Here is a 17,087-nt window from a genome sequence, read left to right on the forward strand (position 1 = left end):
CTGAATCGATATCGAGTCCAACACGCGAAAGCAAAAAAAGAAAAAAGGTCTCTAGAAATATACATTACCTCTAGTTAAGACAACAAAGCGACCTTCTAATGATTTCCTATATATCGTAGCAAACATGTGGACTATATATTTTTAATATATCGTAGCAAATACTTGTTCGCATCTATGAAGCACGAATATCGTCACAAAATATGAATACGATATGACACGAACATAGCATTACGTTAATTTTTTTAAAAATAAGATACGAATATAGCAGGGATACGATAATAAAATAATTCATAATTCATATAATTTAAGCTCACTGTATATTCTATTTTTTTATTTTTTTTTAAAATATAAGAATTTATAATCTCAAATTTATTAAATTACAAACAAATAAAAGATACAAACTTTATAACCAAACAAAACTAAGTAAAAGATAGGATATATCTTCTCTCCCCTCATCATCTACGTGTCTCTATCTCTGTGGACCTTTTTATCATCCGATCTCTAATCCTCCTTTCCTCTCACCAAATCAACATAGCAGAGCACGAATCTCTACCCACTCTAAACAACGCCGTCTTTGGAGGCGGAGAACAAGTTGCGAGTGAAGGACGGGGTGAAGAAGGAGAGGGACGGATGAGTGGCGTGAGGTTGCCCATTTCAGAGGAGGTTGAGAAATATTAAATCTTTATGGTGTCGTCGGCGCCACCGGATACAGCGACAGAGCTGGAGGCTTTAACCGACTTATGGAGAAAAGGTGGGAGGGAAAGGAGAAGAGTAGGGTTGGGATTGGGATTGTTTGAGTTCCCGTGTCCTCAGGCGTATCGCTGCCGCGTCTTTCCGTATTCGTATTTATTAAAAAACAAAGGACACGTTTTTTAGGTGTTGAACACGCCGTCCAAGCTCTAGACACGCGTATCCGATACCTGTACGCAGATCCTAAACGCCGTGTCAGTGCTTCCCAGGTTCGCATCAATAAATACCAAGAGGACCAGGATATTAATTTCATGCATCTGTCACATAATCAAGGTACGCACACATCTCTCTGAGTCTATATCTCTATATAGACTGACTTGAGATATATATATATATATATATATTCATATTCATATGTACACCGACCATTACTTGTCTATAAGTAGAGGGAAGATCATGGTATTAATTTCTTTTATGCATATCTCACATAGTTGAAGTACGACATCTCTCACTCTAAATCTCTCTCTCTATATATAGACTGACTTGATATATATATATATATATACACACACACAGACATACAGGGTGTGTTGAAGATAGTAATAGAGGAAATATGGCGCTGAGCTTAGCACCCCAGATGGCAGATGAAAAGGTGTTAGAGGGAGAAGGTGGATCATACCATAGTTGGTCACCTTCCAACTTTCCATTGCTTGGTGAGGCTAAGGTTGGTGCAGGTGTTCTCATGTTGCATCCTCGTGGTTTTGCTCTACCTCACTATGCAGATTCCTCCAAGATTGGCTTTGTTCTTCAAGGTAATTATTTTCCTACTTAATTTTCAACAAATTAAATTAATTATATATATACGTATATATTTGTGGGTTAATTTCTAGATATCGTTAATATTATTTTATAAATGTTGAAAAGTAGATAGAACTCAAGATCTACCATCACAAGTGTGAGTCTCTTAGTCATTAGATCCAAAAAATAATATTGATTAATTTAATTTATTTTCTTGGTTTTTTCATATGTGTTGCTAGTCTATATATAATTACATACATACACAAATCATTTTGGATAAATGTTTAGGACATTTCATTTTGTGGATCTGATGGAACTACAGGGAGTCCACCTAATCTATTTAAAATTTAATGTAATATAAGATACATTTCATTTCGTTGGGCGGTGGACCAGTTTGAGATGGGTAACCTAGTGGTGGTAGTAGGAGGTTGAGTGGTGGCTGTATGCCGGGGCAGTTGTTGGGGGTGGTTTGGTGGAGTTAGTGGCGGCTGTGGTTGGGGGCGGTAAGAGGAGGAAGAGAGAGAACGAAGATAGGACAGAGGAGAGAGAAACCATGTTTGGGTCCCACTTGGCGGGAGAAGAATTGGTCTTTATTTATTTATTTATTAAATGCTAGATTGGAAAGAATATAATATTTATATATTTTGTGATAATTAAGTCTTCGTAGTGTGAGCTCAAACCCTCAACAATTCGTTGTTTGGGTAGGGTTTTATGTGGGCATTATTCTGAGCCTATTATTTAGTCAAGGTTAAGTTATTCCATATTAGATATCTCAGAATATCAACCATGAGGTTGTGAGATATTTACTTTTATTTATTTAATGAAGAAAATGATGAATATTTATCGGAAAAAAGTACAACATTATTGGTACTCCCATAATGTATCTTATATATGTTATTTATTTTATTATTATTATTATATTAACGAGAGAAATAATAATTTCTCACCATATATGCTGCTGTTGTATAATTTTTTTCTGCTTAATTCATTTTTATTTATCTACGAAAGATTATTTATATGTAGTACTTGACAATAAGTGTTAATTTACACATAAATCTACAATAAAATATTTAAATTAAGAGTTGGACTTTGGAGTCTGAGATGGGACAAAGAAAATCACTTTTTTTTTTTTTCCAAGAAAATCACATGCACTTATCCATGAAAGACTATTTATATAGACTTGACAATAAGTGTTAATTTACACTTATAAAATATACAATAAAACATTTAAATTAAGGGTTGGAGTCTGAGATGGGACAAAGAAAGAGTTGTGTTGTGTCACTTAGGGATGACAAGAGGGTGAAGTTAGCTAAATCCTACTCCGCTCCATTATAAAATATCATACTAATTCTGTATTTATTTCAGAATTGGTTTGTAATTATTATATTATTTCCGTTCCTATTTTGATAGATAAAATACCGACTTCACTCCATGTACTCCATTTAAATACGGGCCGTGAAGGGAGCAGACCGGGTTATGCCACTTTTCTTATGTTGTAAAAAATAATTAGCCCAATGTGTTCAAATTGGGTTAATAAATAAGATGGCCCAACTTTTAAATTATTAAGTAGTGAATATTAATATATTAACGGACTCTTCCAACAAAATAGCACGAGTTTTAAAAATATTAAATATATATTTTTTATGTATATAAAAAATAAAATGTACATATTTAATTGGCGAGGGATCGAGGCAGGTTTATCTTAAATCTGCCCCGCCTCAAACTCGTTTCGAATTTTCAATTATTTTATTATATCCGTCCTAAATTCATTTAGGGACCACTAAATTCACCGGGTGGAGCAAAAATATCCATCCTAGCTACACTTGCCTCCCAATACTAGCATAAAATAGAATAAAATCAAATAATAAACTTACATCACATGTGACAGTGAGTAGATGGTAGGCACAATTTGACACGGAAAATTACTAATTGGTACTACATTTTAACTTTAAAGACTAACAAATTGTAAACGGACCATAAGGTTGTTCATTTAATAAGAATTTCCTACAAAATTTACAATTTCATTGACAATTTTTTTTTTCTTCAATGTTATTTACTATTGCCCTTTCTTATTGTAATCCCTTTAATATTATTTTCTTAGTGAATCATAACTATATATACCCTTTGCCTCTAATTTTTAATTAGTACCAATTTACAATAACAATGAAAAAACAGAGTTTTTGTTTGCTACCAAAATTAGTGAACAACTTTTTGGTCCCTACCAAAATTAGATTTTACCAATTATAATAAAAATGAATTAAAAAAAAAAAACTATGTTACATAAAAAAAAGTGTATCAAGATTTTATAAATTTTTCTTTCAAATTACAATAAAATGACAATAACGATATTTCTATATGTATATAAAAAAAAAAAAAATGTAATTTGAGACTTATTTGTAAAATATTTACTAAAAATAGGACTTAATTGTCTTAACAAAATTTTACAAGACTTACTGCTCCTTATACTTTAAAAAAAGTAAAACTAATAAGTAATTTTTTTGTTTTAACATATTGGACTGAACCTAAACACGGAGTCACACAGTTACATGACTTTGTCTCCACAGGTACCTGCACTGTTGGAATGGCATCTCCCAACACATCAGAAGAAACTGTCGTGATAGTTAAAAAGGGAGATGCAATCCCATTGGAAATCGGAGTAGTTTCATGGTGGTTCAACGGCGGAGACACCGCCCTGGTTATCGTGTACCTGGGAGATACTTCCAAGGCTCACACTCCGGGGTCATTCACCTATTTCTTTCTCACCGGCATTCTAGGCATTCTGGGAGGTTTCTCACCCGAATTCGTTAGCAAGGCTTGTGATTTGAACAAAGAAGAAACGAAAAAGCTCATGAAAAGCCAAACAGGTGCTTTGATAGTGAAGCTTAAAAAAGGAATAGCCATGCCTAAACCATGCAAGAACGCTAGTGATGGAAAGCTCGTGTTCGGCTTTGAGAATTCATTGCCTGATGTTAAGGTCAAGAATGGTGGATTGGTGACAACTATGACCGCGGATGAACTTCCTTTGCTAGGAAAAGTTGGACTTAGTGCCAATGTGGTGAAGTTGGATGCTAATGCCATGTCCTCGCCAATGTACACTACGGATTCATCTATACAATTAACTTATATTGTGAAGGGAAGTGGTAGAGTTCAAATTGCGGGTATTAACGGACAAGGCGCATTGGATGCAAAAGTAGAGGCTGGTCGCTTGTTCGTCCTGCCCAAATTTTTCCTGGTCACGCATGTTGTAGATGGAGAGGGAATGGAGTTTTTCTCCGTTATAACTGTTGGGAAACGTGCTAATTTTAAAAACTTTTCGAGAGATTTTGATTCATAAATCTTGATTCATCACATAGAGACAAATTTTATGCAAAAATAAAACATGATGTATCATTTAATTAACAGATTGAATACTTATATCAAAGGTCTGAGTAAACCTTTAAAACTTTCTTCTAAAGTGAATGTTCTCACTTATTGTAGATCCGTTAGCAAGATGCATTCTCTTTGGATCTCCATCTTCTTGGTAATTATTTTGCCTTTAGGAATCACTCATAAGCCTCCATAAATGACCTTGGAAAACTAGACTTATGGGAGCCTCTATTAGATGAGAATATAAATCCTAATTTTCTAGAGAGAGAAAATATATTCCTTTTTTTCTTCTCATAAAAATCACCCCCAAAAATATACATAGACCATGTATATTTATAGGCAACATAAAGATAAAGAAAAGGAAACTACAAATCATTCTTAATCTCTAATTCACATGTCTCAAATCTAATATGATTCCAATATCAAGTTGGGCTATGAGTGAAAATTCATTGGGCCTATTATTTTATTGGCTACAATGAATTAATAATTGGCCCGGTCCATGGACTCAATTCAATTAATCCATAAATTAATTTCTACTCCACTAAAAGAAATTAATTGAACTCCAATTAAATAATAAATAACCTCTAAGTCAATATTGCACTTTGACCCTTCTATGCATAATTAGTTATCGGATAAATAAAGGCATCAATCCGACTACTTAATTAATATATTTATTTTGGTACCTTTAATTATTTCTGGCTCGATCACAATAAAACATTTATTTGACAAAAATAATAATTTAAATAAATAAATATATAATAAATCATTTTGTCTAAAAACATACGAAGGCTTTCGAATTTACTTTGTGATCAACCATAATCAATACAAAATAAATACAAGTAGCAATGATGCAAATATCGAAAATATAACCCTCTAACTATTAATTACATAACTACCCAAAGTGTCGGTCTAAGGATCCCGAAGTATCCGCCGAACAAATCAAAGTATTTATTAATTAATAAAAGAGTCTATAATTTTTTCATGCTTAAGAGTCAAATGCTATGACGGTGATAGGGAGCAATTGCATACGACGGCTCTCGCAATATATCTCAACCTAACGCGGATCCAGTTCAAGTCTTAATTAATTATGAGTTCATCCATTATTACCGACTATGAACAATTTATGATTACTATTTATATACATGTATTGATCGCCATCACATACATATATAAATATCTCTTGTAATCAAATGGACACTATCAATTCCATAATGAATTGAAACATAATACATTGAATTCACCAATTGTATAAAACATAAATATTTCAGAAACGTCAGGAACATATGTCACTTTAATCTAAACAGGAATTTGCTATGCCATGGCATATAAATCCCAACAGCTCCCACTTGCCCTCATAGCCAATTCAAATTGCACCTAACTCCAATGTTATCCAGATGATGATCAAAATTATTGATCAATGACACATTTGATAATGGATCAACAAAGTTGTGTTCCAATGCAATGTTCTAGCTATAAGTACATTTTCTTGCCGGACAGTATCATGTAGAACATGATACTTCCTCTCAGTGTATCTTGTTCTTTTATAGAACCTTGGGTTATTGGTTTGTACTACTTCTGCACTATTGTCACAACATAGCTCAATAGGCAGGTTGGTATACTCCACAACCTCTAAATCAGTGAGATCAAACCAATAGGCTTCCTTTGCCGCCTTTAAGGCTGTAATATATTCCACCTGCAGATTTGAGTCAGCAGTTGAAATCTGCTTAACAATCTACCAACTGATTTCCCTTCCATTAAGTGAACATACACTAAGTCATGAACCTCATAGTATCTACTTCTGATTAAAAATCAGAACTAGCATACCTAACGAGGACCATATCATCACATCCATAAATGAGTATGATATCATTGGTTCTCCTTAGATACTTAATGATATTTTTCACAACAAACCAGTTATCAAGTTCAGGATTAGACTGATATCATCTGACTATCCCTACAATGTAGCGGATATCCTGTTCGGTATAGACCATGGCATATATGAGACTCCCATATGCCAAAGCATATAGTTCCAGTCTCATTTGCTCAATCTTCTCTGCTAGTCTTGGAAAACTACTTACTAGAGAGAGCAATTCATATCAATAAAGTAAGAACTCATTCTTTGAGTTATGCATACCAAACCTGGTCAAAACTTTATCAATGTAGGATTATTAAGATAAGCTTATTTTCCTTTTAACCTGATCTTGCAAAAGCTTGATCCTAGGAATATAACTTACATCTTGAAAATCCTTCATTTAAAAGTAATTGAACAACTACTTTTTTTATTGATGACAAAACTTCCACGTCATTATAAATGATTAGGATGTCATCAATATATAGAATTAAGAAAAAATAATGACATTCCTTTATACACTCATTATTTATTCACTAAGAAATCTTCTGGTATCTTTTTGTAGATTAACTTGCCTTCCATAGGAATCACCCTACTAGAAAGTTCTACAAGATCCCAGAATTTATTAGAATACATAGATTCCAACTCTGATTTCATAGTAACTCGCCAAAACGATCTGTATCCATATAGGTTCACGCTTCCGTGTAGCTTACTGGGTCCAACTCATGTTTAACAGGGATGTCCATAATGGTCTCACCTAGAAACATGATTTTGTCGGATTGGATGATAATCCTCCCACTACATCAATGTACCGATGCAAGAATCGGTGTACTAGATAATGCTGACGCATCAATAGGGAATTCATCTACAATTCTTAATCTCTATAATAAGTGTGTTCATATGTGGTACATCTGGTACTCATACCATATTCTCTAACATTATTCTACTAGGTATATGATTCATAATATGATCCTCCTAAAGATAAACAGTGAGTGTAAATAATCAACTTTTATCATTTAGATCATAAAATAATCCATCCTAGAGCTTTTTAGAGTAGCTATCAAATCTATCATGCGTATGATCTGTTTCCACTTACTTGTCTATATCAAGCGCACATGTGCAAGACTACCCCATATGAGCATGCAATTCAAACTAAGATATAGTAAAAAACACAGCTCAACGGTATCCTTGAGACAGACTAAGATGGAATACAATTCATAATGTGCATTGATATCGTCAAAGCTAAACTCTAAAATGAAAGAGATAATGTAGTATAACAGATCATAGATCTAACCATATTAAGCGGAATTCTGTTATTCCTTTTTGACACCTAAATCCATTTAGCGTCAATTGCGGAAAACTGGTACACAACACCCTCATTGACCATAGAGTCTTTGCACTATCCCAAGAAATACTTATATCCTCGATCAGATCGAAGTGTCTTGATAAGTTTACCTAATATGTGCTCCACATCAGTCTTGACCTACTCAGATTATACCAAGAGTTTAAGACTTCTGTTGCATCAGATAAATTTATCCAAAACGTGAGTAACTTGCTCGGATGTTCATAAGACCATACGTGTCAGTGTGTACCGACTCCAATTGTCCTTTATGTCTATTTCATCTGGCTGATTAAGCCCTTAGAGTTATCTATCCTTCAAAACAGGGTTCACAAGTTTGGTTTAGGCTCCTCTGCCTCACTAGGTAATTAACCTTCTTTGACCAATCTTTGAATCTCATTTTGACTGATTATAACCCAAAAATAGACACTAAAAATACAATGAGTCAGGAATAACAATTTTTCTCTTAACATTCAATCTAGAATATGCAACATTAGTTTCTACATCCTGCAAATCTTAAGAGTTTGTGATTATAGTATATTAACCATCTTTCAATGCACCAGAAGCAATCGCATATCTATTCAATTTTATAAAACCAGTTTTACAAAATAACAACACAGTTTTTATAAACCAAAAGTGAAATAAGAATGAGATTGCGTCTAACATCTGTGCATAAAGATAGTTCTCTAATACTAGTATCCTCATATTCTCTAATTTCAGATGTAATACTCCCACTGACTTAGCTACAACCTTGACATTAGGTCAAGTACAAATATATTCCATATCATCGAGGCTTCTGGATTCCTGAAATCCTTGCAATAAATTGCAAACATGTTTAGTGGCTTCAGAATCTATTCATCAGGAATTAATAGATACAACCACATAACATGGCTCAATGATTAAATATATATTTTCCTATGCCACGTCATTGCTTAGACAGTTTGTCCTTTAGTGTCTTAGTTAGCGACAAAAAAAACAGTTTTATTTGCCCTCAACATACACTGCCTTATTCCCTTCAACCTTTTGGATACCCATGTTTTGTGCTAGCCTAGTCCTATTATCATCCTTCTTCTTTACTTTGCCCTTCCACTTGGGCCTAGAAGAAGATGGTATAGACTAGGTTAGATTGATAGGAATGCTTATACTATTTGATTATCCTTTCATTTGTTACCAATTCTATAAGAATATCAGCGAGTGTGAACTCAAACTGATTCCTTATTTAGTTCACTCTAAAAGAGTCGAACGAGTTTGGTAACAAGGCAATAATCATGTCAACTTGAAACTTACCATCCAAGTCAGCCCTATTGATCTCCAGCTAATTTTTTAAATAATAAACTATCATTTTACAAAATTCGATCTCATACTGGAGTTCCTTAGGCTATCTTGATGGTATTCAAGTCTGACATAGTACTTTCACGTACTCTCTATATAATTTCACCAAAACATCTTATTGACATTTAACATGATGCTTGAAGAAAATAAAATAATGCAAATATTAGCTTTTGAGCGTATTCGAGGTAAACTGTAGAATATTGTACCAATTCATCTCATTTGCCTTATTTCACTTATTCAAAGCATTAATATTCTCTTGGGTATCTTAAAGTAAAAGAATTAGGTTTAGGAGTATTAAATACATTTTGTACCCTTACGTTGTGAATAAAATATCTAAGTTCCTTTTCAAGTCATTATAAATGAGGTCCAATATCATAGAATATATTAGAAAGTAGATAAACTGGATTAGACATAAATAATCTGAATATAAATGCAATCATACAATATGCAAGGTGAATTATTAATACTGCCATGCATATTTAAAATTAAAATGAGTTTGTTAACCACATAATATAATAATTCTCAATCGAACAAAAGATCATTATCATTATTGGTGAACAATCTCTTTTAATTAATGCGGGTCCCTCAACTCTGTAGCATAATAAATCAACCAATCAATATGTCAATAACTTATCCTGTTGGAGGAGTTCATTATTACTATTGTTGAGATTCATTTACTATTAGGCGAGCACTTCCATTAAAATAGTATGTGGGTCCCTTAACCATTGCATGAAAAATCGGATAACCAATACGCCAATAACTTATTCGGTTGGCGAAGTTCATTATTGCTATTGGCAGACAAATCCCATCATCTCCATATCTCTTAAGACAATGCCTTGTCTATTTATATGAAATGATTCCCGATTATGTTTAACCTTTCTAAAATCACCTAGTGTAGACCACTCCGTTAGGGAGCTAACACTATTGATTTTAGATTGAGTGTATACGTTATTAATACTCTAATGAAAAATAAAACATTAAATATGTTGTCATTATAATCTAAACTCTTTAAATCATGCGTAGGGCCTTATTTTTAAAGATCTAATTACAATGAACATTTAATATTTTTATTTTCATGAGACAACCACTCTTGTAATATTAAGACTCTTCAAATCATGCGTGGGGCCTTATTTTTGAAGATCTAATTACAATGGTTTTAATAACGAAGGCTATGGGGTAATGTATAAAAATCCCCGCTCCCACTCAATTTTTAATCATTAATAATTAGGGTTTTGAATTTATTCATTTACATGATATAATGCATGCAAAACGTCTTGATTTTAATTCAATTAAATTTAGAAAATATTTGGACATTTAAATGATTCACTAATGTTTAATTTGAAGCACACTTTAAAAAATAATTTACAAAAATAATTTTTCATTTCCCAGTAAGTGTCTTCAAATTAATTAGTAATCAAATCCAATTAATTTTCATAATTTAATTAATATAAATCAAGTAATTTAATTAAATATCATGGATCCAATGCATGAATAATAATTAATCAACAATTATCTATTCTATGCATCACATAAATAAATAAATGACAGATAAAGCAAATAAAAACGGCCAATGGAATCAACTTTTAACATTTATGTGCTCTAATTATTGCGCGAGGGTCCTTCATCAGCTTGCAAACACCTGTAGGAAGTTGGTAAGCGACTGCGGAGGCAAAATAGTACTTTGAACTCGCCCAGAGGACCCCACACGCGCTGGCACGCGCCTGGGGGGTGCAACAGCGCGTGGCCGGCGCCCCACGCGCTCACACGTGCCTGGAAGGCGCTGCAGCGCGTGGCACGCGCATGGACGCGCTTCCACGCCCCTGCACGCGCGCGTGGAAGATACTGGTTGTGCCTGGCGCGTGCTTCTCACGCGCCAGGAAGTTGACCAGTTCACCTTAACTGGCGTGTGCTCCTCACACGCCAGTAACTCCTCCAGCTTCTATTTGGCGCGTGTAACTCACGCGCCTTATGATTGGCTGCACCTGAAATGCCTCTTGGTTGCATCACATAGGATTAGTCTCCCCTATTCTGGCGCTGCCCTCGCCGCCGGCAGTGTTCCAGTCGCCGGAAAATCGTCGAAAATTTTCAGAAAATAATTTAAAAATTCCAGAAAATATAAATTAAGCCTAAAAAAATTCCAGAAAATTACTGAAGCGTAATTTAACCCTTTTGGACCTTCTTGAAGCTTCATAGCATCCTTTGATGAATATTACATGTCTTTAAAAATATTTACAACTTAAAATACAATGAAAAAAATAAATTACATCATTGAACTTTCAAACGGCTAAATCAAAGCCTTAATTACATTCATCCAAATATAAAATTACATTTAATTATCCTATAAGCTTCATCCATGGCTCAAACACATATCATCATCTATTCACAATTATACATACATCATTATATATCAATATATATCAATATATTAATTCATACATCAACATACATTAATAAATAAATATATATGCATATCAAAATTGGATCCATGAATGATGAATTTTGATAAAAATATGATCTCTAGTAATGAATCAAATCATGCTCTGATACCACTGTTGGGAAATGTGCTAATTTTAAAAACTTTTCGAGGGATTTTGATTTATAGATCTTGATTCATCACATAGAGACAAGTTTTATGCAAAAATAAAATATGATGTATTATTCAATTAACAGATTAAATACTTACATCAAAGGTCTGAGTAAACCTTTAAAACTTTCCTCTAAAGTGAATGTTCTCACTTATTGTAGATCCTTTAGCCTCTTCTTGGTAATTGTTTTGCCTTTAGGAATCACTCATAAGCCTCCATAAATGACCTTGGAAAACTAGGCTTGTGGGAGCCTCCATTAGATGAGAACATAAACCCTAATTTTCTAGAGAGAGAAAATATATTTCTTTTTTTCTTCTCATAAAAATTACCCCCAAAAATATACCTAGACCATGTATATTTATAGGCAACATAAAGATAAAGAAAAGGAAACTACAAATCCTTCTCAATCTCTAATTCACATGTCTCAAATCTAATATGATTCCAATATCAAGTTGGGCTATGAGTGAGAATCCATTGGGCCTATTATTTTATTGGCTACAATGAATTAATAATTGGTCCGGTCCATGGACTCAATTTAATTAATTCATAAATTAATTTCTACTCCACTAAAAGAAATTAATTGAACTCTAATTAAATAATAAATAACCTCTAAGTCAATATTGCACTTTGATCCCTTTATGCATAATTAGTTATCGGATAAATAAAGGCATCAATCCGACTACTTAATTAATATATTTATTTTGGTACCTTTGATTATTTCTGACTCGATCACAATAAAACATTTATTTGACAAAAATAATAATTTAAATAAATAAATATATAATAAATCATTTTGTCTAAAAACATACGAAGGCCTTCGAACTTACTTTGTGATCAACCATAATCAATACAAAATAAATACAAGTAGCAATCAAGCAAATATCGAAAATATAACCCTCTAACTATTAATTACATAACTACCCAAAGTGTCGGTCTAAGGATCCCGAAGTATTCGCCGAACAAATCAAAGTATTTATTAATTAATAAAAGAGTCTATAATTTTTTCATACTTAAGAGTCAAATGCCATGACGGTGATAGGGAGCAATTGTATACGACGACTCTCGCAATATATCTCAACCTAACGCGGATCCAGTTCAAGTCTTAATTAATTATAAGTCCATTCATTATTACCGACTATGAACAATTTATGATTACTATTTATATACATGTATTGATCGCCATCACATACATATATAAATATCTCTTGTAATCAAATGGACACTATCAATTCCATAATGAATTGAAATATAATACATTGAATTCACCAATTGTACAAAATATAAATATTTCAGAAACGTTAGAAATATATGTCACTTTAATCCAAACAGGAATTTGCCATGCCAGGGCATATAAATCCCAACAATAACATTTCCAGAGTAAGCACCATTTTCATTGCCATACACACACTTGAGCTCACAAATACAATTTACTCGAGTAACTATCTTTTTCTAAACAATTGGGTTTTCAAAGATGAGTTCATTACCACTATTAATTTCAATTTTTTTTTACTATATATATATATATATATATATATATATATATATATATCTTTGCAGGCCTGTATTTGAGAAGTTAGCTGGGAATACGTCAGTTTGGAAAGCTATAACTCCAGTAGTTCTTGAAGCTGGTCTAGATGAGACTCCAGAATTTGTGAAACTTTTCAAGTCCAAGATTAAAAAGAGCGCAGTTCTTATCCCTCCAGGGAATTAATAATTGACAAGTTAATTACATTATTACCACTTCAGTCGTTGTCGTTGAAGTTTTCAATGTTGTGGCAGTTTTTAAATATTATTTGCAAAAACAATGAAAAAAAGTAATTGCTCAACATATATCATGTTGTTGTTTTTGTTGTTTCTACTGTGTTGTTTTTGTTGTTGTTGCCATTGATATTTTGTGTGTGAGTCTGTGCGCATGTGTTGAGGTTGATTTTAAATACTGTTGGGGTTGGATAAGTTTGTGGGAGAAAATTTTGGTTGCGCTTGATCGTTTATTATCACTCGTGTAATATGCGTGTGTATTAGTATGTGTTTACACGGACGATTTCGAAGCGTCTGTGATTATCGCTCGTGTAATATGCGTGTGTATTCATGCGTGTATTATACGAATGGCCTCGATGCACGGTGTAACGGGCGCAATTAAATTTTTCTCGGTTTGTGCAGCTTGTACATGTTTATATATTCTAATTTTATTGGTGCATCAAAATTTCAAGCTTATCAAGTAAAAGGCAAGAAAGACTTCCCAGTACTAGTTATACTACATTACCCATGCCATTAATCAATTATATTAAAAGTGTTTTACATTAATAAGTCAAATTACTAGCTGTCGTTATTTAATCAGATGATTATTTCTTGCACTAAGGCAATGATGGACCTATAAAGGCCTCAGACTGGGGGCTGCTGCACCACTGATTAATTTTTATTTATTTTTTATTTTTTATGAACAAAATTACTTATAATTTTTGTTAAAATCTTATAAATGCCTCAATTTAATTGTTTTTTAATAATATTCCACTATATATTATTATTGTTCAAATTTGCCTCCATCATACCATTGTTTAACTGTATCACTGGTATTAGGTCCGTGTCCCTCGAGTTGGGTTGTGTATCTCCTCTAACTACCACTGAAAGAGATTTGGGTGAATATTGTGTATTTATTTTACCGGAATATTATTCCTTCTATCTCAAATTAAATGCCCACCATTTTATTTTTGGTTGTCCCAAAATTAATGTTTCGATTGAAAATTCAAAGTACTATTAAATTAAAATGTTTTTCTTCTGGTTTTTAGAGGGTTGTATTCTCTCACTTGATGTTATTTATTAATTATTTTTTGAAAGTATACATATAAATATAGATATAGGAAAATGTACAAGATGGGTTGGGCTGCAACATAGGCCGCCCAAAAGAAGTAAGAACTGGGTTAATTACAAGCTGGTACGGACTATGCTCATTCGACCGACAAGATTTAAACACTGAACCAATTATGAAATAAGGCCCAAACGTAATCAAAAGTAGTGACCCTTGGGGTTTCCAAGCTCATCATTTTAAGTAGTCCCAACTATGGGATCGTTGATAGAGCATTTATTCGGGTAAGAATATCAACCATTTGGATTTAATATTTGTTGTTCATTTTGTGATGTATTAATTAAGGATTTCTATGCTTATATGAACAAAAGTTGATATTTGATATTAAATGATTTTTGCTTTTTAAATGAATCGTGCTATTGGGCCGGTATTTCATTCAAGGCATTCAATAATTCATGTTCAAATGCACTTAAAATCCTATATATATATATGTATATATATATATATACACATATCATTTAATGCAATGTTAGGGTAGGAATGCGAAGATCAATTGCGTGTAGTGAGTGAGCTTGTGTGTGTCAGAAGAGAAAAGATTGGATTCTACATGGAGGCATTGTTTGTGAGGGATAAATGAGGAAAAATAACATTGCAGTATTTGTGAAATATATGTATATCTGTGTGATATGTTGTGTTAAACGTACCCAAAAAAGGAAAAAGAAAAAAGTTGTAGAAAGTTTGAATATAAGAGAATTACTTCTCTCTTGTATACACGGAGTATTTTTTCTATATTCCTAGGATGTTTTCAACGTGACTTCAACGAACTTAGAAGATTAGAAGTAGTGTATATACAAAATCTTATTTTTGATATTTTTTATATTCCTAGGATGTTTTCAACGTGACTTCAACGAACTTAGGAGATTAGAAGTAGTGTATATACAAAATCTTATTTTTGATATTTTTTGCAAAAAATATCAAAAATATATTAAGTATAAAATATATATAGACATATGCATATATATATATATATTTTACATGGCAAACAACAATAAACAGAGCACCCAAATTACAAAAAAAAACAGATAGGCAATCCTATCGAGCTTTCATTAGCAACGTCTTAGGGATACGAGTCAAAATTTGATCCTCTTGCAAAATAGGTGTAGAAAGCTTTGCCGTTTCATGAGCAAGGCTATTTGCTTCCCTGCTAACACGAGATATCTTTGCCTCTGGGAAACAACTCAAAGCAGTTTGGATATCAAAGACAATTGAAGAAATTTCAACCGGACAAACTCGAGCTCCCATCACTGCCTCACAAACTATAGACGAATCAGTTTCAAAACAAATTCTCTGAAAAAGAAATCTCTTGGCCAATAAAACGGCTGCCCTCAAAACAAATGCCTCAGAAGGGAATTGTTTCAAGACCACCATGTGCACAATGCTCCCATGATGGTCTCTAAACACAACCCCCCTTCCTGTAAGACAATCAGAACCCCAAAATGTTGCATCCACATTACATTTTAACACACTAACAAGAGGAAGACTCCATGATCTCTCTCTTAACGCAACCCCTTTTGGCATATAAAAAGCATGACACTCAAGTTATTTTCAACAGCATCTATAAATTCCCAACACCATCAAAGACAAAACGATTACGCACTTTCCAAATGGCCCACGCATGCCAAGCACTGCACTTTTCAACACTTCTCAAGAGGAGAAAGAATAAGTACTTTCCTACCATTTTCGCAGTGAACACCATAAGACCAAATTGTAACAAAGGGTCATTTGTCTCATATCGTATCCCATAAATGGATGGGTATGCAGCACTACCTAACAGTTTGAATTTTTGGATAAATGGGTAAGTGCCCACGTTTTACAGTTAGTATCAGAGTCAGACCTACTCCTTAATCTGCTGTCACTCCAAGCGTCTGGCTCAGAAGGTGTCAGGGTGAGCTAGCCCAGGTAGGCAGGGTGGCCCGAACAGCAATGAGGGCGTTGCCAGTTTGGGTGGGGGAAAATCTAACAAAGGGTCACTTGTCCCACATTGGATCCTGATAGGAAAGTGCTTGAATATAAATGGGTGGGAATATAGCACTACCCAACATCTTGAACTTTTAGGTAAATGGGCAAACGCCCACCCATTACACCAATCCGACAGTATAATTGTTATTACTATTTAAGAACAATAATAAATACTATTATTATAAATTATAAATATTATTAAATTATTATTATTTTATTATTAATTCTACATTGATGATATAAATCACTTACAAGTTGTAAGCCTATAAAAGGGGTCTTATTTTATTATAGGTGTAACACAATATT

The 17,087-nt window shown here is 33.3% G+C and overlaps 2 protein-coding genes across 2 annotated transcripts; one reads left to right on the forward strand and one right to left on the reverse strand.

The window, feature by feature from the left end:
- Nucleotides 1–330: 330 nt before the first annotated feature.
- On the forward strand, nucleotides 331–13,811 carry LOC132300425 (12S seed storage protein CRD-like). The gene is made up of 5 exons (XM_059797473.1): nucleotides 331–1,023; nucleotides 1,267–1,502; nucleotides 4,053–4,771; nucleotides 7,412–7,419; nucleotides 13,517–13,811. The coding sequence occupies exons 2-5, from the start codon at nucleotides 1,304–1,306 to the stop codon at nucleotides 13,668–13,670; spliced, it is 1,080 nt and encodes a 359-aa protein (XP_059653456.1). The 5' UTR covers nucleotides 331–1,023; nucleotides 1,267–1,303; the 3' UTR covers nucleotides 13,671–13,811.
- Nucleotides 13,812–15,854: 2,043 nt separating this feature from the next.
- Nucleotides 15,855–16,340, reverse strand: LOC132301563 (uncharacterized). The gene has a single exon (XM_059798806.1). It carries the CDS (start codon nucleotides 16,338–16,340, stop codon nucleotides 15,855–15,857), a length of 486 nt encoding a protein of 161 aa, XP_059654789.1.
- Nucleotides 16,341–17,087: the final 747 nt, after the last annotated feature.

Source organism: Cornus florida, unplaced genomic scaffold (assembly GCF_030987335.1).
Source record: "Cornus florida cultivar Cherokee Brave unplaced genomic scaffold, ASM3098733v1 CherokeeBrave_3.0.0_Hap2_Chr03, whole genome shotgun sequence".
Classification (NCBI taxonomy): Eukaryota; Viridiplantae; Streptophyta; class Magnoliopsida; order Cornales; family Cornaceae; genus Cornus; species Cornus florida.